The 25,871-nt window shown below is 47.8% G+C and overlaps 1 protein-coding gene across 1 annotated transcript in view; it reads right to left on the bottom strand.

Moving 5' to 3' along the window:
- The window catches only part of HELB (DNA helicase B), a 373,513-nt gene that overhangs the window by 18,969 nt on the left and 328,673 nt on the right, over positions 1-25,871 (bottom strand). Inside the window, exons 9-11 of the mRNA XM_085653437.1 lie at positions 14,898-14,957; positions 13,045-13,309; positions 10,192-10,326 (exon numbers count right to left, since the gene is read on the bottom strand). Coding sequence (XP_085509563.1) covers positions 10,192-10,326; positions 13,045-13,309; positions 14,898-14,957 — 460 coding nt within the window. The remainder of the gene's footprint in view (positions 1-10,191; positions 10,327-13,044; positions 13,310-14,897; positions 14,958-25,871) is intronic.

Here is a 25,871-nt window from a genome sequence, read left to right as displayed (position 1 = left end):
ATGAAATAGTTTACTTGAAACACTGAGCACGTTTATTTTTCCATTGACATGGCAGCCTCCTTTACGAAATATTTTACTTCAAACACTGAGTGCATTTATTTTTCCATTGACACGGCAGCCTCCTTAACCACTTTGTACCACTAAAGCCCTTACTTGAAGGATCGCTTTATACAAAATAACTTCTAATAACGTTAAAACACTGAGCCTGTTTACTATTTGAAATAGTTTACTTGTTTATACAGCTGTCTCCCTTGTAAATTTCTCCCAGACCTGCTTGGTTTTCTTTCTCTTACATTTTTATTGTTTTTGCAGAGCGAGGTTGCAAAGATTGCTGATAGCTTTTTATTTAAGACCCTTTGTTGGCTTCGTGATGCCTCTGGGTGCAGCAGTCAGCCCACATTAAGGTTTCTGCACATGTTAATGGTTGCACTTCGGTAACTCGCTGTACAGACTCAGCCAAAGGGCTGCTGGGCTGTCTGGAGTTTTACTGGGATATATGCATGCTGCAAACAGGTGGAATTTTGTACGTATGCAATTGAGATTTATTTCTGTTTCTGTAGTCACAAATTAATTCAGATCATTAGCCAAGTAGGGTTCCTAGTTGCTTTCTTTAAAACAACACTGTGATTGGGACATGAGTGGCTGTGGGAGACATGGAGGAAGTGGGTTGTGTATTTATTTATTTACTTTCAGTTGTCACTTGCATTAATAGTGTTAGTGCAACCCACCCAGGGATGTACAAATCCTTTTTTTGTAGTGACATTGTGTCAATATGGCTGTGTACTTTTTTAATTTGTTTTGCGCTTTGATGTCAGAGGCGCTGTTCTCGGAGGGCAGGCTGTTATATTTATTCATAGGCATTAACACATTTCAAGATGGCAACACTGCTCATTCTCTTATCATGTGACCTGGTACAGCGGGCCTTTTAAATGTGCCTTCCACCCCAGTGCCAGCTGCTGCACAATATCCCAGACAAGCAGTGCAGCCCTGGTCCAAATAGTTCCCAGGCCAGCGCACATATTCTGCAGCCAAGTTGGGTCCAAGGAGAAGAGTTATTCCTTGGGCCAGCGCGATCCTCGCGCTTTCTGTTTAAGTGGAGAGAGCTTCCCTGCTGGTTTACTAGTAAGTGGTGAAGGGTTTCCTATTTAAAAGGGCCATGTGATTTAATTACTCGTTTGTGATGCCTCATCTCTTTAGCAGTGCGAGATTTGAGTTTACCAGAGGTTTTCCTTGGGTTTGTGCACGTTTGTTGTTGATCCTACCAGGCGGCATTTTTCCAAACTTTTTTCCCATGGTAAATTACCCCTGGACTTGTTGAGCCTCAGCGGGTGCACTCCAGAGGTGTCAGTATCACTTGCATGTCAGGGTAACTATACTCCACAGTAATAGCATTTTGTACGTCCAAGGGAGAAAGCCCTAATCATATGTCGGTACCAGCACAGCATACAGAGATGGATGACCCATGTGGCATCATGGTGGCTAGTCATTTCTCTCTGATAGCAGACTCCCGAGTGGGGCGTGCAGGTGTTGGTCATTACAATTATGTGCTATTTTTAATATTTACACAACCTGGTGGTAATGTTTTCAAATCATAGTATTTTGCTTGTTTTTTTAGGCACGGGGAAATGAAGTGATATGCCCATAATCACAGGCTAACGAGAAAACACGATTTAAATACAGCGAAGCGACAGTGGTGACTTAGGAGGGATCTATTAGCATATAGTACCCAGATTACTTCACAAAAAATGCCCTTCACTTGTAAGTAATACATTCATCCACTTGTCGTACAAGTTACTTACCTTCGGTAACAACGTATCTGGTAGAGACGATTCTAGCCACAGATTCCTTAACGTAGAATTATCCCCAGGCGTGAGACTGGACCCGGAAAACTTTCTTGCCCAGCATCTCTGCGTGCCGGGGGCGGCACCTCGCGACTCCGTCCCGACGTCCTCCGCGGGCGTGACGTCAGCATGGTCACATAAGCCCCACCCCGGCGCGCTGACGTCAGTTTGCTTTGGAGAACTTTTCCGCGCCACAACACGGAGCCATCACAACAAAACTGAGGAGAGCATGGGAACAGTGTGCGAAAAACCCAAAGAAACAAAGGGAGAGAGACAAAAGGTGAGGAACAGCACCAGGTGGCACCGAGGCGCCAGGAGGCCACAACAGAAAAGCCAAAGCAGGAAAAGAGCAGACCACCTCTGAGGAAGAAATGTGCAAGCCAGGCGTTAGCACCAGTGAGCACCAAAGTACCAGAAGGCCACATCAGTGAAGCCACAGCAGGGAAAGAGTAAAGCACCCCTCTGTGGAACCACCGTGCAAGCCAAGGCAATAGCCAGGCTGGAGGCACAAGCAGTGGAAAGCGCTGTAAGAGAAAGAGAGAGAGACTTCAACCACAGACCACACAGCAAAGGGCCAGAAGTCCGGAACAGAGGAGCAACAGCAATCCACACCCAGACTACACCGTCAAGGAGGCCCAGTGCCTCCGAAAGCAGCAGGAGGCCAAGGACAAGCAAAAGAACCCCCAGCATAGAAGACCGCAAGGGGATCAGAAATTGTAACAACAAAGGAAAAAGAGCAACAGCAGGGCCCTGCGCTGCAGAGAACCCAGCTGGAGGGAAGTCCGACAGACAGAAAATGAAAGGACCCCCACAAGACAAGCCCCCCCAGAGGGAGGCGAGCGCAGAAAACCAAGCTGAGGGTCCTCGCAGAACGGGAAGGAAGGGCGGGTCGTGAAGGAATCTGCGGCTAGAATCGTCTCTACCAGATACATCGTTACCGAAGGTAAGTAACTTGTACATCTGATAGAGACTACTAGCCGCAGATTCCTTAACGTAAAATAGATACCCTAGCCATACCCAGAAGGGAGATGGGCCTGAAAGAGAGCCTCCCCACCAGGCACAAGAACAAGAAGTAAAAGGCCAGGAAATTCTAAGCCCAACCAAGGGAGAGCGCCCAACACCCCGCAGGGGCAGATAGCGCTCTAAAAACCTTAAGAAACACAAGGTCCACGTCGAACCCAGTGAGAAGAGGTAGACCAGAGGCAAGGCCCACCGTAAGAAACACATGCACAGAGAGAGAGAAGGGCTGAATACACCTTGGCCGCAAGCAACGGGTAAGGTCGGAACAGCTCCACCGCCAACAGCACAGGCAGAATAAGAAAGCACCAGCTCGCAAAGCCCCAGCGGAACCAGAGACAGGGGAGCAAGGGAACACATCAAGATCACAACGGTGGAGTAGAACAAGAAGCCCTGCAAGGGCATGCGCCGCCAGCAACAGGCAACACTACAGAACCGCGCACCCAGGACCAGGCAGACACCCGCCGAAGGCAGAGGCCAGGGAGGGCCAGGGCACACCCCAAGGGAGGGGCCGGGCCAGGAACACAAACACTGACCCACGAAGAAGTGGAGGAACTGGCAGAAGAGAAAGAGAGACGGAGGACGGGCCCAAGCCGGCCACCAAAACACAGAGGTCAAGAAAACCAAACCCTCTGGAGCAGCAGACAGAGGACCAGGCCAAAACACAGGAAAAAGTGCGGAACCGCCACAACACGATGCCGCAGACAGCAGGCCAGACCGGCCGAGCGACGTAGCGACAAGGAGAAGGACGGACCCAGTGCAAGCTGCTCCAAGAGAATTGGCAAGAAAATTGCACCTGCGACATACCGTGACACCACGGAGCCCAAAAAGGGTGACCACACCTCCCCAGCACATGACAGAGCTATGCAAAAGCTACAAGTACCCCACATAGGGTAGGTTACGTCCCAAGAACCATGGGAACACCTCTTGGGGAAAAAAGTTCCACAGCAGAGGACAAAACAGTAAGAGATGCAGAAAAATCTGCAGACTGCTTACCAAGCAGCCAAGAGAGGAGACAAGGAAGGCCTAATCTCAGGCCCTACCGGGCTTACCAACAGCCAAAACCACAAGTCAAAAAAGGGCTGGACCAGCAGCCAACAGCACCAAGGTCCCAACAAAAGGACCCTAAGGCACATGAACCACACAGAACACACAACCAGGGCTACGCGTTACAAGGCCCCAGGAAAACAACGGAAGAACACCTCCCAAAACACAGACTGACATACAGGTCACTGAGGGGGAGGGGGAGGAGGAGGAGGAGGAGGAGGAGGAGGAGGGCGAAGCCCCGCAAGAAACCATTGAATGGAAGAATCCGCAGGGGCGTGGAACAAGAGAGCACCATCAAAGGGAAGGTCAACCAGTCGTTCTCTAACGTTCTCAGGGAATACACTATCCCGAAGCCAGGCATGGCGACGAAGGGCCACCGAATAAGCCATGGTACGACCAAGCATCTCCGAAACGTCCAGAGCCGAGCGAAGAATAAACGCCGCCAGCTCCCGGCCATCCAACACATGGTGCCGCAGCTCAACACAGGCACCTTCCTGAGAAGCAGAAGACATAAGGAACTCCGCCGAATCCAATAAGCAAGAAGTGGCTCTAGCCAATAAACAAAGAGTGTTAAGGACCCGCAAAGCAGCACTGGAGGGGGCGAAGATATTGCGCCCCCAGGAATCTAACCAGCGGGCCTCCCGTGACGGGGAAGACAACACAGATGGCAGGGAGTAGAAGGCAGTCTGTAAAAGAGGGCCCCTGATGGAGGGGTGGAGGGAAAGACAGACCGGATCATGCGGGGCAGGATGGTGGCGGTGCAGAGGTGGCCGGGGTACCGGGTCCCCCGTGGCAGGACGCCCCCAAAAGAGAAGTGTGGAGCGAAGCCTCGAAGGGAAGAAGCAGCTCGCGACCACCAGAGCCCTGATGGAGAACCTCCAGCAGATGATCCGTGGGGAAATGGGCAGCTGGATCGCCCATGCGTAAGATTCCCGCAGCCGCGGAAACAGTCCGAGTGAAGGCAGCACTCACCTCCGTAGGGCCCCGCGGCGGGGAAAGCAGTTTCTCCGTGGGCGACGGCTGCAAGCTAAGGCGGCCGTCCCCCAACACACCCGGAGAAAGGAAAGGCCAAGCCCGGAAAGGGGGAGGGTGGACCAATGAATGGGGAACCTGAGGTGCCTCCGGCAAAGACTGCTGGTGTGGTAACGGCGAAGAGCCGTCCTTGGAAGACGCCGGGGAAAAAAAAACGACACGGCGACCCGTCTCCGGAGAAGATGAAACAAACAGCTGCCGAATCTCTGGAGAAGAGGGGGCGTCCGAAGACGAATCAACCACCCTATGCAGGCACGGCGACATAGAGTCCGCCACCAGCGTTAGGTCAATGTCGACCAGCGTCGAAGGGGACGCCGGAACGACCTCCGCCACAACACGCGGCGCGGGAGACCGGGGCTGGGTCGGAGCCGCGGTGGCTAAGGACGGACGCCGAAAAGGCGTTCACTCGACCTCCGATTGCAGTCGCCTGCGTGAAGGGACGAGGGGGGCCCAGGGACACGCCCCGACCCCTAGCTGGCCCCCACGGTGCCGTCAGGGCCAGCAGCACCTGAGTGGCGTCATCTCGGCCTCTGACAAGGCCGCCACCTTCCCTGGGGACCGAGGGGGACTCGAGGACACGGCCCGAGACCCGGCAACCTCCCGCGACACCCACAGGGACCCCCGCGGAGGTTTGTGGCAAGGCAGAGGCACCGTGGTCCAAAGGAGGGAACCCCGAAGGGCCACACCCCGACGGCACCACATTCTCAGAACCTGGAGCCGAACCTGTCAGAGCCGGAGCCTCCAGCGACGCCGCAGAAGTCCCCGCATGCGGCAAGGGATCCGCAGACTTCTCAGGAAGAGAAGGGGAAGAGGGAAGAGCCAAAGAGGCCTGCAAGGCCACCGTATAGGCCTCCATCTGGGCTCTGGTCGCGCCCGTGCAGGGGAACGGCGGATAGGGTGGTGATGTGCGGGGCCGCACCAGCCGCGGAGAACCTGCGCCCCCAACAGGCCGGGGACCGGCCCTCGGGGACAAACTGCAACCAACAGGTGAGCGACGCCCTTGCGGCCTGGGAGAAGGACAATGCTTATTTGCCGACACGTCTCGCAGTCCGTGGAGTCGTGGTGCTCCCCCAAACACAACATGCAGATGGGGTGAGGATCTGTCACCGACATCTGGCGCATGCAAGACGAGCACGTCTTGAAGGCATTCGCACACTTTTCTCAAGAAAACGCTTAAAGCGGAAAAAGAAGGCCTGAAACAGGCCAGGAACAAGATCCGGATCCGCGTTGCACGTGGAAAAGAAAGCTGACGTCAGCGCGCCGGGGTGGGGCTTATGTGACCTCGCTGACATCACGCCCGCGGAGGACGTTGGGGCGGAGTTGCGAGGTGCCGCCCCCGGCGCGCAGAGATGCTGGGCAAGAAAGTTTTCCGGGTCCAGTCTCACGCCTGGGGATAATTCTACGTTAAGGAATCTTGGCTAGTAGTCTCTATCAGATCATTTATTTATTCAGGGGTTCCACTGAGCTCACTTCTGACATTTTGCAAATGTCATTTTGCACCATGCGTGCGTTAGAAATAAAAGTCACATGCCTTTTAATCAGCACACTTAACAGCATTCGTTTACTATGTTTTGTGTGTGTGTGTGTGTGGGCGCAACAGAAGGGGGCTTGGTGAAAATGTTTGCTTTTACTGGAAATTGTCATGCTGTATTACCATTCTTCTTCAAAACACAATGCGAGTGATTGGGTCACGCGAGTCCACTTTCATCTTCACAAATTAAATTGCATGTGGAAATGAAATAACTCTATAGCATGTGCGTCACCCGCCAGCATATTCGTGTATCATTCTTGTAGCCTAGTGCTGTTAGCAAAGGCTGCGTTATCGAAGCTTTTAAACGGTATTTTGCAATCTTTCTGCTAAAGCTCCCTGACAGTCGTGCAAGGTGAAGATTTACTGCTCTCCTCCCAAATGCTGTTTAAGAGCCCGAAGTTAACATTTCTGGGATTCCTCAGATTCCCAGAGACGGGGGGGGGGGGAGGGGCGGTGGGGTGCATTATCCCAGCGTTGTAGTGGTATGAAAGGCAATGGTTTTAATGTATTTCTTTTTGTTTGGGTTTTTTAAATGATGTGCAGTGTGTAGTTTGTCTGCTTCTAAGTTAACTATTGAGTAACCTGATCTGTTCACCTTAAAGATCTCGATGGCTCAACAGTTCTATGTATGTTTGTAAGTTCTAAACTGCCCCAATTTGTAACTTTGGACTACTTTTTAGCAATCTAATACAGTAAATGGGCCACTTAAGCTCGTAAACACACTACCAAGCATCAAAACATCAGAGGTCTTAAATATGAAATTATGAAAACACTTTAGTTTTAAAAATTATTTAAACACATACAAAAACTATGATCCAAAAATGTGTTCAAAGTTTAAAACATTTCTTATTGGTTATATATAAGGTAACAAAAATGCTTAAAATACGTTTTTATTATAACTTTTCAACATGTTACACAACACCCACGATGCTCTACAGTCTACAACATAGCTTAAAGACACTGACAAAGCCAATAGCTCTGCCTAAACACTTACCAGACCCCAAAGGCGAGACCAATTGGCTATGCCAATGCTTGTTAAGGCTTTTGTTTGGCTAATGCTCTGGACAGCAAATCAAGAAACACTGGTTCCTCCATAGGTTCCAAATGTGGATTTAGTTTGGAAATCTGCTACTTTTTACAGTGATTCTGGAGCTGATACCGAACCCAAAGGAAGGGGGCGTCAACATAATCTGCTGCATTATGGGGGCACTTTCTAGGTTTTGGTGCAGTACATTTGTTTGAATTTTGCCACAAAGACATCATTGCTTTTGATAAACACATTTTAGACTGGAAACCAAAGGCTCATGAAGTCATCCCATCCTTTTTGGAAAAAGACATTCATGCCTAATTTAAGGTACAACAAGTAGAACTATATTTATTAAGAGGAACGCACCCTAAAACAGCTAATGTCCACACAATATTTCTGGACAATAAAATTCATAATCTAATGGTATAACAATCATTACAAAAATCTTTTAGAGACTATAAAAAACTCAATAGAGAGCTGATTATTTCAATTAACTACACAAGTCCTATCTCTTTTTTTGATAGTTGCAAGCAGATTTTTTCAAGACAATTTTTTTGTATGGGGCACTACTTCCATCACTGCATAATATCGCTTTCTACCAATAAGCATTTGTAAACGTTTGCAGAGAAAAAAAACCAAATCCTTGATCAATGTTTTTTCATGCACTGCTTTCTATTCTTTATTTTCACTGTCTCCCATGTCCCAGTACTCTCGCATAGTTATTTGTCTTTGTTCGTAGAGAAGGAGTTCCTTTTCGTGTTTTCTTGGGATATGCAATCAATCCTGTTACCGAATCAGAGCTTGACACAAAATCTGTGCAGTTTTGCCACAGGCCCTTACAGAGGACAAGATAGATGCCGATAATACTTTGTTCTACTAATTGCCTAAGTAAGCTCTGAGATGTTTGCTGGATTCTGTGAGGTAGTTTGGGAGTGAGTTCCAGGTGTTTTTAGCACACAGTTGCGAGAATGTTTATTACAGTGTCAACAATTTCCAATTGGAGGAGTTCTTTGTTCAGAATCCTCACCTGACCCAACACTGTAAGTTTGTTCCCAGGGAGGTGGGGATTTGGACTTGCTTGTCAATTAATCCTTCAACCTCTATAACCCAAACACGTATTAGCAAAGCCAACAGGTCTTGCTTATGTGACAGCTATTGGCTTTGCCAATGTATCTTAGCCATGTTGTACAGCAGCCTGTCTGCTGCTCAGCATTGCAAAATGTTTGTGGCAAAGCCTAGAGTAGAGTGGAGGGGCACAGAGAGGAGCATCATAAAGAAGAGTGGCTAGAGCAGAATGGCACAGAGTGGCGTACAGTGGAGCGGGACAGAGTTGCATTTAGTAGAGAGGAGTTGAGTGGTGCAGAATGGAGTAAAGTGGTTTACAGTAGAGCAGAGTGCCAGAGTAGAATAGCACTGGAATGGTGTAGAGTAGAGTAGCATAGAGTTGAGTGGTGTAGAGCACATTGGCGAACAGTGGAGTAGAGTGGCGAAGAGTAGAGTGGCATACAGTGGGGTGGCAAAGAGTGGGGTGGATTGGGGCAGAGTCAAATGGAATGGCGTAGAGTGGCTTGTGTGGAGTGGCATGGAGTGGGGCAGCGTAGAGTAGTGTGGCGTAGAATAGCATGAAGTAGAGTATAGTGGTAAAGAGTAGCGCTACATGGAGTGGCATAGAGTAATGTGGAGTGGCATAAAGTATAATGGCGTGGCATAGAGTAGAGTGGCACTGAGTGGAATGGCATAGAGTGGAATGGTGCTGAGTGGTATGGCATAGAGTGACAAAGTAAAAAAGAGTGGCGTAAAGTGGAACAGAGTGGCATAGAGTAACGTGGCGTAGAGTGGCACTGTGTGGAGTTGCATAGAGTACAGTGGCGTAGAGTGGAGTGCCTTAGAGTGGAATGGTGTAAAGTGGATTGGAGTGGAATAGAGTGGAGAGGCATAGAGTTGAGAGGCATAGAGTGTAGTGGATTAGAGTGGAGTGGCTTAAAGTAGCGGAATGTGGAGCAGAGAGGCGTGCAGTTGCGTGGAGTTACGCAAAGTAGAGTGTCATAAAGTAGTACAGTTGGGGGTTTAAGAAACTAAAGCATCAATAGAGACGGCTGATAGGATGAAAGCAACAAAAAAAAGAAGTCCTATGCCTCTGTAAAAGTTGGAAAGCACATTGCACGTTCAGTAATACTACCGAAACGCTTGTAAAATAAAAGAACAGTGCGTTGCAAAAAGACGAGGAAGAACACATGTCCTAGGTCCATGCTCCAGAGAGGAGCTAACACAAGCAAAGAAGAGAAGCCAACGGTGCAATGCAATCGAAAGATTGCAAATAAGAGTGAAAACAAAAAAGATAATGTTATGCGTCGCCCGCGGATTGTAAGCCCATTGAATTGTAAACAATATGTCTCACAGCACAGCACATGAGCTGTGTAGGCGGGGCCTAAAAAGGAAAGAGCAGTATATTGTACTTAAACTTAGAGGACATGAACCGAGGAAAAACACATGTGATTGTGCATGATAAATGCATGTGTGACCACAAAAATGTACAGCTCATTTCCACAAATGTGTATCAACAGCCAGCAGCTTAGGCAAAATCCAAGATGATAAAATGGAAAAAGACAACCTTCATGCATGCCAATTTCTTCCACTGAAGAACCCATATACATTAAATATTAAACCAAGATTACAAATTCTGCAAAATCACTTACCTGAAAAGTGTGAATTGTTCGGGCCCAGGCATGTTTAATTTTACAGATTCTATACAGCTTCAAGTAATCCAATGTGTACTCGCGCTCATCCATGTCACTAATGGTCAAAGAACGGACTTTATCCTTTTCCACGTCCTGTATTCACAAAGAACAGATTTGAGTGCTTAACTTGAGGTATCAAATTGGAGGGCAGGAAGGAAATATTAAATGCAATCTCAGTCAAAACCTTGCTCCAAACTCAAATATCATACAAAGTCAGAAAGAAAGTGTTGGAAACAGCCCACCCCCACTCCGCAGGGTGGTGGTGGACTCCTCGAACACACTGTGGTAGCTTGGCTCGAGTGGTCAGGAAACAGGCGCAGTGCTAAGCATACAATATACCCATACAATAACCATGCGTGCATCCGTTCCAAAAACGACTCTACACCGTAAAAATTATGAAAATATTCTTTCTTTATCTTTTTCTCTTAGTTGCTGATTGGAAAAATAAATAGGTCAATCACAATATACAAGTTTCAATTAGTGCAGGTCAAATAAATATTGGCTGTTTGATGAAATAAATAGGGGTGATCATAAATAACAGGGCATAAATACAAGTGCAATATATACAGACAATTAAATACTTTGAGGCAATAAATACTGTACCAATAAATATTGTACACCGTCAAGTCCTGTGGACCTATAAATATAGTGCAGCAATAAATAGGTAAAAATTCAATAAATACAGTACCCCCAATAAATAATTAAAAGTATACAGCAACACTCATGTGATCAGATGACACTTCACTTCTTAAGGGCTGATTTGGCCCAGGCACAGCTTGTAGGGTTGTGGAAGGCTTGAGGGGGGGCTACTCCTTGGCTGGGACAAGGCTGAGGCCTAAACTGAGGTAGATCAAAGGGGGGAATACCAGTGCCCTGGCTTTCTCTCTCCACACAACCTCTCTAGGTTAGTCCCAGTTCACCCCAGGCACAGTCAGGTGGGTTTCAGCACCTCCCTAGCCCCTTAGAGCAGTCTCTCAGGTCTCCACAGGGCCTTAGGCGCCCTCTACTCCACTTACTGCCCTTTTTCTGATGTTCCGACGCCGCTGGAGTCGTGTCGACGCCGTGAGGCGGTTCCGGTTCGGTCTCGGCGGCCTCGGCACAATGTCAGTTCTTTGACGACGCCGGCAGGCGGTTCCGGTCCGATGTCGGTGGCCTCGATTCGATCTCGACCTCCGATTCGACGGCGTCGGGCAGTCTCTTCACGATGTCGACTTCGGGCGGCTCCGGTCCGATGGCGCTCTCGGCTCCGATGACGTCGGCCGGCCTGGCCTCGATGTCGACTTCCGGCGACTCCGGGGTGCGATCCTCACCCCCGACCTCCGGTGCTCCTCCTCACAGGCTCCGGGCGACTCCGGAGTGCGATCCTCACTCCCGACCTCCGGTGCTCCTCTACCTCGGTCTCCGACGACTCCGGAGGGCGGACTTCACTCCTCCGATGACGCCGCTCGCTCGACCTCGGTTCACTTCCTCCTCGACCTCTGGTATTCCTCACGACCTCCGTCGGCGCCCTCTCACGACCTCAGGCGGCTCCGGGTACGACGTCTGCTACTTCAGTCAGCGCCGCTTCTCCACCTCGGGCTCCAGGTCTTCAGGCTACTCGACGCCGGACTCCAGGGAAACCAGTTTCCAGGTCAGGATCTTGCTGCTTCCTTGGTTCTAAGGCCTGTTCCTGCTGTCCAGGTCCTTAGGATAAGTTTCTTCTGTCTTCTTCCCACACAGGGCTATAGGCTGGGATCCATCAGTAGGGACAAGTATCAAGGGTGGGTTTATGGACCCCACTCCAGGCACAAGTTTCCACCCCTGCTGCTTCACTCCTTCCTCCTTCACTGTTGTGCTCCTCTCTCTTCACCAGTCAGGTGCCAACTGCCAGCTCCAACTGCCAACTGCCTCTCTTATCCTCCCAACATTCTAAACGGTCTCCAACTGTCACAGAGTTCTGGAATCTCCTGGAATGTTCTGGAAGGTGCTGGTAGGTTCCAGTGGATGCTGGTGATGTCACAGGTGGCCACCATTTTGTGCTCCAGGCCCTCAGACAGAAGTTTCAGGGGTAGCTAAAATGGCTCCCTGAATCTGCATCAACATGAAAAATGAAAACAACTGAGGGAAAAAGGGCCAAGTCCTATAGAAAGAATGACATAATTGGTATGCTGCAACCACAATGAGTCTAAAGCTTGCCTGTCTTCCCAATGCCATTACACATATATGACCGTCAATTGTCCTGTGGCATCATTTATCAAGGTTTTGTGTGTGTACTGTATGGATGAGTGAAAGCCTTGGAAACGACAATCTATTCATCGTGTTGTAGTTCTTTCAATAAGAACTTAAAAAAAAAAAAGTCCTAAAGGATGTCCCAAATATGCTTTTCAGGTCCCATATGGGAAGTGGTCTTAAAGCCTTGCGGTGGTTGATATAAGAGTTGCCAAAGAGGCTAGACTACAAGGCCCACCACCAACTAACAAGAAGTGCAATTGATTATCATCCAAATATTTCAAGAACTGTCTTTATTCCTCACTTTGTCACTCACAAATGCTGTTACGCGAGGTGGACACAGCACAAACAGCTGAACGTTGGAGCATGACTGCAAGTTTATAGCTCGAAATGTTTCGTGACACGAAAGCGGAGGGATATTGGCGCATTTTTGTTCATAAGAATTTACAGGAAAACAAATGAATGTATACCTGCACTAATAGTATGAAAGAAAATGTCAAAATCAACAAAACAATTCTGAGCAAACTGCAGATTTATCACACAACAAACATTTTCATTAAAATAAAATATACCTCTACTTCCATAACTAGAGAAAGTACTTACAGCAGTAATGAAAAATACTTCTCCATTGCAAAGTCTTTCTTCATTGCAATCCATGCGCTGGGGGTCTGAGTTTTCTTCTGGGGTTTCATTGTTCCATGGGTTACTCTCTCCTGTGGCACATGGGGCCTCTCCATCATCGAGGATTAAGGTTCGGTCTTCTATAGCTCTATCAGAATTTGTAGAAGGGAACAGATCTTTGATGTAGGCATTCTTTGTGCAACACACCTTATCTCGACATTGGAACTCAGATCTGTTTTTTCGGTTTCTGAAAAAGGGTAAACAATATGTTAACAGTCATTTAAAAAACCTTCAGAATTGTGAAAAGATTCAGCTTTTCACGCCAGAAAACATAGGATTCCCTTTTAAATCTCTTAATTACTGTCACAAAATAGATTTTGTCCGTCCCAATCAAACAGTTTATAAACTATTTTAATATGCTCGTAAAACGTTGAGTTCGAAAAACACTTACTTTAAAGAATTGGGAAGGGCATTTTGTTAAGAATGATAATAATAACAATTATTATTCTTATAATAATAAGTGACTGAAGCTCTGCAGATTTGGATGGTTTTCCTTGATGATTTTGTAATACCGGTTAAATCAGAGATGGGGACTCCCACACGAGTAAGCCTTGAGAAGAACGCATGCAATGCACAAGAATGGACATATTCATTACAAGTTCTAGTTATCAATCATATCCTTTTTGGTGGTTAAAGTTGTCATGCTGCAAAGTGTATAGTGATCCAGCCTAAAACAAGCAATGGGTGATACTCCAGAATAGTACTATGTTTATTTCTGAGTGGGGGATACCAGGACTATAAACGTATATGCCTAAGTGCTCGAGGAGCTGCGACGCACTGCGATTGCTTGCTGCGGTCTTTTCTTTCTTTGTTTTTGTGCATATAAACAAAACACTCGTGAAGAAATAGAAAAATATACATATATATTCAGCAAACTAGAAAATGAACTTGGACGCTTAAATGATCAAAACTCGCCCATTTCAATGGCACTCACTTTATCAACATAAGAAGAATCTATTACTGAGTCACCCTAGCCAAAATTCAAGTATAGGATCTCCGAGAAGGGGCCCGCTCAGCAGTCAATACTGATGTTGAAGTACACATATATTTAATATGTGAGTACTGCAACACCAATGTGTTTAGCCAAAATGTACTTGAATTAGGATCCGTAAATGATGGGGAAACAATGGGGGGTGACTAATGTAACCAGCAAATATGTCTTGAGGCAGGGTATTTTAATGTACCTAAATACAAAGCCACAAGAAAAAGATTAGCAGAGCACTATGGACAGCTCAAAAAAGTAAGCTCAATGTGTACAATGTTTTGGACACTGCTGAAATTTGGACATAGACATCTCTCTGGAGACACCCATCTTATTTCAACAAGAAGAGAAACGCCCATGAGCCTTCTTAGATCCAAAGGGATATTAGCAATTATTAGATTGCAATTTAATCAACAATCTTCAATGTGAACACCCCTTTATTAGTCTGTAGTTTGTTTTCCTTCTCTGTAATGATCACGAGCTCGTATGGCCTTGCTTCTTTGAATTTGTTTTCCATTTGTTGAGAATTTCTTTTTTTTATAACTCACTAACTTTAGAAGCTGTGCTTCCTCTTTCCCAGCCCTACAACTCTAAACCCAATTCACTAAGATCCCAATTTTCTCTTTATAATAGTCTCCACTTATATTAACTACAACAGGTCTCTCCTCCCGATTGGACAAGTGCTTCTTTAAGAAACTTTCTGCGGTGAGCAGTATATTCCGTACAACAAAAAAACACAAAAATACTCCACAGAACCAGACTTTATAATATACTCTTTGCCACTCCAACTTACATTGTGGAATGCCCCGAATAGTGCTGACAGCAAAGTTCGTTTATCAGATCGCAGTCCATCCTACAAAAAAGGACACATATGTAATAAGCAGGACACAGTTCAGAAAATATATTTACTAATCGATATTGAAAACAAAGGGTAAAAAGTGAAAAAGGCCACGGTGTAAGGACAAAACAATAACAGAAAACATTATTGATTGATTGCTATGATTTGCTTTAAGTGAAACAATATTTTACTTTCAGGAAGTTTTACATGTAGGTTTAAATGGTCTTGATATAAACTAAAATGATACTCACAATAATATTAGTAAACAATTAAGAACATCCAAACTGCTTTCGATTTAGCACCACACTGAATGTAAAATGAATACTCTGATTTAATGTCTCATTTAATAAAACGTGTTCTCAGCCCATTTTTTATGCTTCTTGTTGCCATTTTCTATTCGACATTACTAAGCAGTTTTAGTCTGAGTTCTAAAAGTAATGTTATAATCTTTGATATACTCATTAATACTTAATCAGGTTTCTGACAGTGAATTGCTGACTTATATGGCATTTTTTACCTACCTTCCAGTTTTTCATCTTATTTATCTATCTGGCAAGGACGCCCTGCAAATCTCATTTAACCTCTTTGGCCTGGCCGGTCACCTCTTGGGAGGCAATGCTTTTGTGGAAATCTAACCCCAATAATGATCTGAACTCCAATATTTTATCACCCCAATATTTATCCAAATAATTCAGCTAAAAAATCTCTAGTTGATCCAGAGGGCCGATCAAACAGTCAGGGCGCGCAACATTGGGCTAGCCACTCCTCATCCTGCCCTGTTGCAGGTCCACCCACCCACCCACCCGCCCCCAACCAAACCCTTCTGATTTCTCACAGTGCGAGAAGCAGTAACATAAAATGGTATTTATACAATTTTATGTTACTGCTTCTCGCACTGCGAGAATGCAGTGGGGCGACGCTCCTTCCCCCACATGGAGGAGCCGCCCCTGCAGAAAGCAAATCTGCTACAAGACACTATGGAAGGCACAGAAGTAGAAAACCCCAAATATCTACACAAGACACACCCAGGCTGCAATAGGATAAAAACAACAAGCACCTTGGTTGTTCTACTACCTACCAAACAGAGAGTCCAAGATCTACTGCAATAGTTATTACTCCAAAAGGTACTGCAGTAATTTTCAGTGTCCAACTTGACCATACACACAACACTCATTAGTATATCCATTCAACCACCAATCAATCAATCAGGGGTTTATAAAGCGCGCTACTCACCTTTGAGGGTCTCAAGGCGCTGGGGATGGGGTGGGAGAGGGTTAAGCAGCTCCGGATCAGTCGAAGAGCCAGGTCTTGAGGCACTACCTGAAGGTGTGTAGAGTGGGGGAGCATCTGATGTTGACTGGGAGCTCATTCCAGGTATTTGCTGCGACGTAGGAGAAAGCTCTTCCGCCTGCTCTGGGTCTGCGGATGCGTGGGGTCTAGCCAGGGCATGGTCGGCGGAGCGGAGGTTCCTTTTGGGTACGTGGGTGGAGACTATCGTTGAGGTATTTGGGTCCGATGTTGTGGAGGGATTTGTAGGCATGGGTGAGTAGTTTGAAGGTCCCTCTCTTATCGATGGGGAGCCAGTGGAGGTCTCGTAGGTGCTGGGTCATGTGCCGTGTCGTGGGGTTCCGAGGATGAGTCTGACTGCGGTGTTCTGGATGGTTTGGAGCTTGTGTAGCAGGGTTTTGTTGATTCCGGCATAGAGGGCATTGCCGTAGTCCAGTCTGCTGGTAATGAGTGCTTGGGCGATGGTCTTACCCGACACCACCGCTGTTACCTGCATGGACCACAGCTGATCTGAAGGCCTATTTGATCAAAAGGAAAATTAGGAAGAATGGTTGTTATTACTGTTCAACATCAACCCATGAGTTAATTATATTAGTGGGTCTTCTGAAATCTTCCACTCTGGTCATATTTCCTAGGTCGCGCAAGAACTCAGCCTTACAAAGGCTAAAGATTTGCCACCTGCAAACAATTGTGTCTAATTTGTGGTGCAGTCCATCTACCAGAGGAGGCTGGAGCATATTAACAAGAATGGCAGAGCTATTTTCAGTATTTCATTGGCATCAAATAAGATACTAGTAGGTCAGGGGGAGGATGTGGTGTGGGTCAACATTTACTGAAGGCAAGTGTTTTTCAGAAGGATTGAATCTCCACATCACAGGTTTTCTGGCTCTTCATTTACAGACTAGGTCTGGAGGAAGAAGGCCCAAACCTACCATTAAGAATGTTGTCCAAAAGTGAAGTTGGCATGTACACTCTTGATGATAATTCACCTTAGGAGTAATTTAGGCCAGACGGCAGGGCATAAGGTTGATCCTGATTATCCTCTGTACAGCGCAAAAGCTCAATTTCCAGTTTTTCTGAAAATTTCTATGGATTTTGTAATCAAGATCATCTTTCCTAGAAGAGGGATGTACTGCATGGCCCACAGGCCTAACCTTATCCTCAATCAAGTCATATCCCTGTTTGTGGCAGAATGCAAGATTTTTGGTCAGATAGGGGAGACCCAGGCCATCATAAGCAGCAACTTCAATTGAGGAGTCCTGGGTAATGATTACAAGAAACATAGGTTTACTGGACTGGCTGATGTTTCTTCAGCTCTCAATTCGGCTTCAATGGATTCACAGCACATTTTGATGGCAAGGTTGCTGCAGCCCAGTGTGGCCTACACTACTAGGAACACTTATAGGTCAGCAATTTCCTACGGGCAGGTGTAGGTGGGTGCTGCCAACCTGGGAACACATCTGTTGCTGTGTCTCCTTCTATGAAGTATTCAAAGTAATAGTCCTCCTATCTCTGATCAACATTACCACTATGACACCTGGCCAATCACTGATTAAATGACAGCACTTTTCTTCTTAATATCAAGGCAGAAAACATATGATGTTCTGCCTTGTCTCCCACAGGAGTGTCAGATGTCTAGATTTGATGGTGAAGGTATTAATACCAGAAGGCATTTCCTTGTATATTGTTCACAATACCATGGCTAACATAAGAGCAGGAGTTCAAATGCCCTTTCCATTGTGAATTACATTATGTGTGGTTCAGTGCCATAAGTGTAATTTTAGCTAAGGACTTTCACTCGAAGTATGGGTCACTTCCTGATTTAATTCAGAAAACCTTATGCACAACATGATTGTCAGTTAGGTTATATGGCTCATGAAGCAGGCAGGCATCAACGCGTCTTAATTTGAAGCCTACTCAGCACGGGTGGCCATGATGGCACAGGAATATGGTCTACCATGTTTGATCAGCTGTGGGTAGCAGAACTGTAAAGGAAATCTTATGAAATCTTGATCTGGTAGAATTTGTCCCAAAGACAGTTATTTTTTTAACCTCAATTTCTTATATTAGGGACTGCAGTTTCAGTACTCAGCAGTTGCGTCAGGTCAGAGGAGGAAGCCGACAGCAGCATACTGTTGCTATTCACAAGCATCTGTTGGTAACGATGTATCTGTAAGAGACATATATTAGTTATAGATTCCGTACCTTAGCCCCCAGGCGTCAGACTGGATCGGGAGAATTTTTCTTTAGCAGTACCCATGCACGTCGTTAGGTGGTGTCTGTCGACTCGGCGTCCGTCATTGCCGTCGTGGTCGCCAGGATGGCGTCGCGGTGCCTACTTAGACGCCGCCCCTCCGCGCTGACTTCAGTTCTGACACGACTTTCCACACCAGAAGCGAAGAGCCATGAAAGACACTGACCACTGGTGTACCACACTAGGGCCCTGCAAAGGAGTCCCTCTCCCTAGAAGTCAGTTCGCAGAGCGGGAAGGATGGGTGGCGCGGTAATGAATCTATAACTTATTTATGTTTCTTACAGATAAATTGTTACCGAAGGTAAGTAACTTGTTAATCTGAAAGAGACTATTAATTATAGATTTCTTACCTTAGAATAGATACCCCAGCAATACCAACCCCGGAGGAGGGACTGCGAACCAAGTTCACACCAGAAAGTCCTGGAGGACTGGCAAAGTAGCCATCCCTCCGGACTTGACTATCCAGGCAGTAATGTCTGGTGAACGTGTGCATGGAAGCCCACATGGCCACCTGGCAGATGTCAATGAGTGGGACCTCACGTGACAAAGCAGTAGTTGCCGCCTCAGCTCAAGTGGAATGAGCTCACTGCCCCGACCGGAGGTACCTTTTTAGCTAAACAAATCTTTATACATAGAACGACCCATCAAGAGAAGGTACACTTTTGCACAGCCCGACCTTTCTTGGCACCCACATAGCCAACAAAGAGTTCATTGTCCACCCGGAAATTCTTTGTGCGGTCAAGCTAGAAAGACAATGCACGTTTCTGGTCCAAACGGTGGAGTCAATCCTCCACCTTAGAAGAGTGCGGAGGCGGGAAAAAGGTGGGCACAGTGATAGTCGGTCCAATATGAAAAGGAGTGACAACTTTAGGTAGGAACAAGTTTCTCTTTCCCAGCACCACTTTGTCAGGATGCACTGAGAAGAAAGGGGGCTTAGGAGAAAGAGCCTGAATCTCACTCACTCTGCGAGCAGAGGAGATCGCAACAAGAAAAGCAGTTTTCAGGGTAAGGAGCCTATGAGGACAGTTGTGAAGAGGATCGAAGGGAAAGCACATAAGATAAGTCAAAACAAGGTTCAAGTTCCACTGAGGAAAGAGATGGATAATGCCTACTTACAATAGGAGACTTGAACAAAGAGGGCTGATCTGGTAGCAGAAGGAAAGCTGAAATGGCTGCCACTTAGCCTTTATGAGTGCCCAGAGCAGAGCCCTGCTAGGCCAAAGAAGCAGGGAACAAAAGAACCTCAGAGAGAGGGGCAGAAAGGGGATCCACAGCCTTTGCTGTGCACCATGCCACAAACTTGTTCTATCGACATTCGTATACCGTTTTAGTGGACGGACACCTGGCTGCCAAGATAACATTACACACTTCGGGAGGAAGGTCAAAAGCTGTCAACTGTCGACGCTCACTCTCCACGCAAGGTGGTGGAGCCTGGACAGGTTCGGGTGGAGGACTGTCCCCTGCTGCTGTGACAAAAGATCCTCCCGAAGGGGCAGTCTGATCGGAGGATCAATAGCCATCCTCAGAAGCTCGGGGTATCAGACTCCTCGTGCCCATACCGGTGCCACAAGAATGACTTGGCCCAGTCGTGCCTGATCATCTTCAGCACTCGGGGCAGAAGTGGTAGAGGTGGAAAGGCGTACAGGAGGCAGCATCTTCATTTGCGCCAAAAAGCATCGCAGAGCGAGTGCCGACTTCGAAACTCCAATGCGCAAAACTGCTGACATTGCGCGTTCTCTTCAGTGGCGAACAGATCTAACCAAGGCTCTCCCCACTGCTGAAAGAGACCTTGCACCACCTCTGAATGAAGACGCCATTCGTGATCCACCAGACACCGACAGCCGAGTTTGCCTGCCCTGGCGTTCAGTGAACCTGCCAGGTGTTGAACCACCAGGGTCATGCCCTGATGTTCCAACCATGTTCAAAGGCAAAGAGCCTCTTGACAAAGGGTCCACGACTACACCCCGCCCTGTTTGTTGCAGTACCACATGGCGTGATGTTGTCTGTGAGCACCTGCATTGCCTTTCCCTTGAGGGAGGGAAAGAATGTCTTCAGTGCCAAGCGTATCGCCCGGAGCTCCAACAGGTTGATATGGAGCCCGGAATCTGCCAGAGACCAGACTCCTCCGATTTCCACCTCTCCCAGGTGGCTGTCCCGTCCCAGGTGTGATACATCGGTCACCACCGTGAGGTCGGATTGTGGAAGGGAGAGCGATCTGCCTCAGACCCAATCCTGGTTTGTTAACCACTTCTGCAGTTGTTACGCAGTTCCCTCCGAGATCTGGACATAGTCGGAAAGATTCTCCGGATGCTGAGCCCACAGGAACTTCAGGTCCCACTGCAGAGCCGGCATATGCCACCTGGCATGGCCCACCAGCAGGATGCATGAGGCCATGAGACCCAGCAGCCTCAGGGTCGTTTTCACCGAAATCTGGGATAGAGGCTGAAACATCGGTATCATAGCCTGAATTTCCGGGACTCTCTGCTCGGGAGGATAGGCCCGAAACTGCACTGTGTCCAGAACAGCTCAGATGAAAGGGAGCAACTGAGAGGGAGTCAGGTGTGACTTCGGCACGTTGATAGTGAACCCCAGCGAATGCAGGTGGTCTGCCGTAGTCTGGAGGTGGGAGACAACAGCCTGGGGTGAGCCCGCCTTCAACAGCCAGTCGTCGAGATAGGGGAAGACTGGAACCACTGATCTGCGCAGGTGAGCTGCAACCACTGCCATCACTTTCATGAACACCTGAACACCCGAGGGGCACTGCTAAGGCCGAAGAGGAGCACGGTGAACTGAAAATGCTCATGGCCTACCGTGAACAATAGGTAACATCTGTGGGCTGGCAGAACAGTGATACGGAAATAGGCGTCCTGCAAGTCCAATGCCACCATCCAGTCTCCAGGGTTGTGGGCAGATAGAACCTGAGCCAAGGTTAGCCTTTTGAACTTCTTCTGGAAAAGCGCCAAATGATCCCCCAACATGCGATTGAAAGATGGTGGCATGGAGAGAGGGGTAGTCTCGAAGGGGAGGGAGTAGCCCCTTCAGACTATCTGCAAAACCCACCTGTCTGACGTGATGGATTGCCAGTGGTGGAGGTGATGGCGAATCCTGCCACCCACTAGCCGCTAATGGGCCAGAAAGGTCAGACTAGGAGGGTTCGGAGGCTGCTGCAGGGGGGGGGAAGTGTGGACTGGCCTGCCCGCTGGTTCCCAGACCCGCGTCTCTGGGTCCCACGTCTGCAGCCACGCAGAGGCTAGTCAACTTGCGTGGACCGGTGGCTAGACTGGTTCAGACGTGGTGGGGTGCCCCTTCTGTACCCACAAAAGGGGCGAAAGGCAGAATGTGGTGGATGGGATGACACAGCAAGGCCTAAGGATCTGGCCGTAGCCCAAGAATCCTTAAAGTGCTCCAGCGCAGAGTCTGCATTGTCACCAAAAAGATGATGGCCATTAAAGGGCATGTCCAGCAGAGTTGACTGAACATCCACCAAAAAACTAGACTGAACATCCACCAAAAAACCAGACGCCCTCAATCTTTCAGATGAAGCCGAAGGGCCCCGACGTGGCAATCGTTCTGCCCAGTTAGTGGGTGGTATCCAGTCCATTGTGAATATTTGCTGCGTCTCTCCCATCTGCCATGGCTTGAGAGAGAATGGCCCGGGCCACCTCCAGGCACTGAAACAGCACCTGAGCAACTGTATCCCAGATGGTATGGGAGTATCGCCCCAAGAGACACATGTATTCACAGACTGCAGTGCCAAGCTGGAGGAAGAGAACGTGCGCTTCGCAAGATGATACAGCTTCTTGGATTCCCTGTCCGGGGGTGCAGAGGGGAATGCGCTCTTGGAAGAAGAAGCTTGGACCACCAAGTTTTTGGGCGAAGGGTGTTTGGTGAGGAAAATTGGATCGCCCAGAGCCTGGCGGCGGGCAATCGTCTGTTCCACAGGAGCTCCTGTGCTGGGCTTGGACCAAGTGCCCAGAAGCACGTCTGTGAGGGCTTCACTGAAGGACAAGAGGGGTTCAGAGGAAGTTGCCGGTTGCCACCAGTTGAAACACCTCCATCAGGAGGTTAGTCCCTCCCAGTCCTCATCACCCCCCTCAGGGCGCTGGATCACACCTGGGATGAACAAGGGAACAAAAGTACCCTCTGATTAGACGTAAGCCGACATCGGTCCGGCTCCGGGTCCATCTCAGGGATAAGGATGAGGACGGCATCGGCTAGGGGCACGGACAGCATCGGCTAGGGGCTCGGCTGGTGTCGGAGGTGTTGTCGCTGGGATCGGCACTGAGGAATGTCGCGTATGGTCGACCGGCATTGATCTGGATCCAGGCTTGGATCCACGGGGGGTCCTCCAGCGCCTGGGCCGGAGCCCGGCATCGAAGGCCCCGGGCCCTCAACCGACTCCGCGGGGCCCAAAGGGGCACCAGCGGAGTCGGGCTGCCCAAAACACGGTGGAGGGCTTCGTAGAATGCACAAAGCTGGGCAGGGGGCGCCCCGGCTTCCAGAAACGGGGGGAGGAGTGGAGTGGTCTCTGAGTCAGGCGCCGGAGTTGGAGCCTTAGAGTGGCAACGCTCCAGATCCTGCACTGTGTCAGCCAACCGATGGGGAGAAGGCGAACAGCGACGGTGCTTTTTTTGCCTTCTTCTTATGCTTCGACCTACCAGAGAGTGCACTTGGACGAGGTGTGATGGCTCTGCGACCGGACTCAAGACCTTCCACTTGAGCGAGACAGGGAGCAACACAGAGCCAACTGCCGGGCCTCCTACAGATTTTGGGACCGCTCCCGCAAAGACTTTGGATTCATGGCCCGACAGTCGGGGCACGACTTCGGGTTGTGGTCGCGCTCCAGGCACCAGAGGCACACGAGGTGCAGGTCCGTCATGGACATCAGCTTGTGACAGGAGTCGCAAGGCTTAAAGCTTAAAGCCGGTTTGACGATGGGACATCCCTCACGCACCAGGAGTCGAAGACTCATAAAAAGAAGTCGACAAAAGTTTTTTAAAAGTTTCGCCAAAAAGTAACTAAGTGGCAGGGGCAAGCTCTCTTCGGATCTGCGCTGGGCTGGCGCGGAAAAAGAAAGAACTGACGTCCACGCGCAGAGGTGGCGTCTAGGTAGGCACTGCGACGTCATCCCGGCGACCACGATGCCGACGACAGATGCGGAGTTGACTGATGCCACCTACCGACGTGCAGGGATACTGCTGAAGAAAAATTCCCTGGTTCCAGTCTGACGGCTGCGGGTAATTCGAAGGTAAGGAATCTATTACTAATAGTCTCTTTCAGATATAAACTTTAGCCAATAGGATTGCAGCCAATCCTGTACTGCCAATCCCAGATTTCTAGAACACACTGTTAGAAAAAAGGTGAGACCAGCTAGTTATTACTCAAGTGTAGATTATAGCTGGATATTATCGCCAAAATTGTTAAAGTAAAACTGAAATGACTGTGCAAGTTTAGCAAGAGGTTTAATAAAATAGCTAAAAGCTGCCAACCCAAAAGCAAGTGGATTAGAACGGTGGCAGAAACCAATGTATATATCAGTAAGAGACTACAACATCCAAGCTACTGCAATGCCTGCCAAATTGTGATCCTTCCAGTGGCATAGCAGGATGCCATAGTGCGGGTGTATACTTCAACTGTGCCCAAGTGGCACAACATGGCTACTTTCTATTATTCCAGGTTAGCTCAAAAAGGCCACATTATGCACAATTAACAACAAATTGCCAGCGTCTACTACGCACAGCTAGCACATAAGGCAAGTTACTTTTCTAACCAGTCAGCACATAATGATTGGCATTCATTACACCAAGTTAGCATATTACAAACTCATTCCATTATACGTGTATAAAACAGAAAGCACCACACCCTGAAGTGCTGGCAATCACCTCGAAGATGACAAAACATCAGAAGCTGAATGTACTTACACACTCCTTCAGCAGCCTAGCTCAATTCTTTTGGAAATATAAATGACAGGAGGCCGTGACAAGGCTATTTGCATTTTGTGTAACGGCTGCTTTTGAAAATTATGCCCTGTAGGACATACATAATAAATGGAAACAGGATATGGTTCTTCCAGCTGATTATGGTCAGCCCATAACTGATGTTTGTATTAAAGACAAAACAAAACAGAAAGCTGCAGCATCCGATCACAAGATGTGGACAATGAGTAGATACAGAAACATCACATACACTTGTGATTCATGCACAACAACTGTCTCGTGTAAACAGAACTCCCTAGTCCTAATCAACAAACATTAAAAAGCCAAAACATGTTACTGAACAATCATGTGAAATCTCTTCCCACCAACATTATCAAATAAGCGAAAAATATTTAATTTGTAGGCTCTGATACACTGTCGGAATAAGACTATCAATGTGTACCCAAGCTCAATTAAAACACAATAGCAAATAGAATACCCACCCACAAACCTGCTGTCCTGAAACTCGGTGAAGCCTTTTGAAATATTCACAGGCATTGGGATCATTCTCAAAATATATATAGGGACCCCCTTCAAATATGAATAAAAGGCATAGGATCAGGGGGAAAAGACACAACAAGTGTTTATTTTTTTTTTTACAAGAAAAGGGGTCCTACCTACCTATATTACTTTATCCAAGAAATCAATCCAACAAAAATTGGGATCATTCTCTAGACACATCAAAACACACAAGATGATGGACGGAATGTTGCACATTGGCAAAACGTTCACCACCAGTCACAGATCTGGGTTTAATCCATCGTTATTTTGCTCACCACGCCACCCCAGTTCAGACATGGCCATATGCAAATCAGTCTTGACCCTGTGCCTCATGGGAACAGTCCAGCCCGAACTGCCAAGCCATGTCTTCCCTGGACCGGAATCAAGCATCCTAGGACCGGTTTCGGGGTTTCACCCCTCTTCAGCCAGAATAGCTTGACTCCAGTGGCGTAGTGAGCACTGCTTGGCACTTCGGGTTGGACTGTTCCCGTGAGGCACAGTGTCAAGACTGATTTGCATATGGCCATGTCTGAACTGGGGTGGCGTGGTGAGCAAAATAACGATGGATTAAACCCAGATCTGTGACTGGGGGTGAATGTTTTGCCAATGTGCAACATACTGTCCATCATCTTGTGTGTTTTATCATACTCTAGACACACCACCTGATGGCTGATAAATAAACAGTAGAATTAATTATCACTAGGTTCCACAGAACATGGGGAATTGTGTCTTTCCTTGACTTTCAGTTGACCATCATGGAAAGTCTCACTAGTACAGAAGCAGCAGCCTCCACTTAATCAGCTGTGGAGGACATGGAAAGGCTGCAGGGTTCAGCACTTTGCCGACTGCATTCCAACAACAGCTAGAAAAACTCAGCCATGTCATCATTGCAGAGTCTACTCTAAGCAAGGA

This window comes from Triturus cristatus, chromosome 4_1 (assembly GCF_964204655.1).
Source record: "Triturus cristatus chromosome 4_1, aTriCri1.1, whole genome shotgun sequence".
Taxonomy (NCBI): domain Eukaryota; kingdom Metazoa; phylum Chordata; class Amphibia; order Caudata; family Salamandridae; genus Triturus; species Triturus cristatus.
The sequence above is the reverse complement of the archived record's forward strand: the minus strand, read 5'-3'. Positions and strand labels throughout refer to the sequence as shown.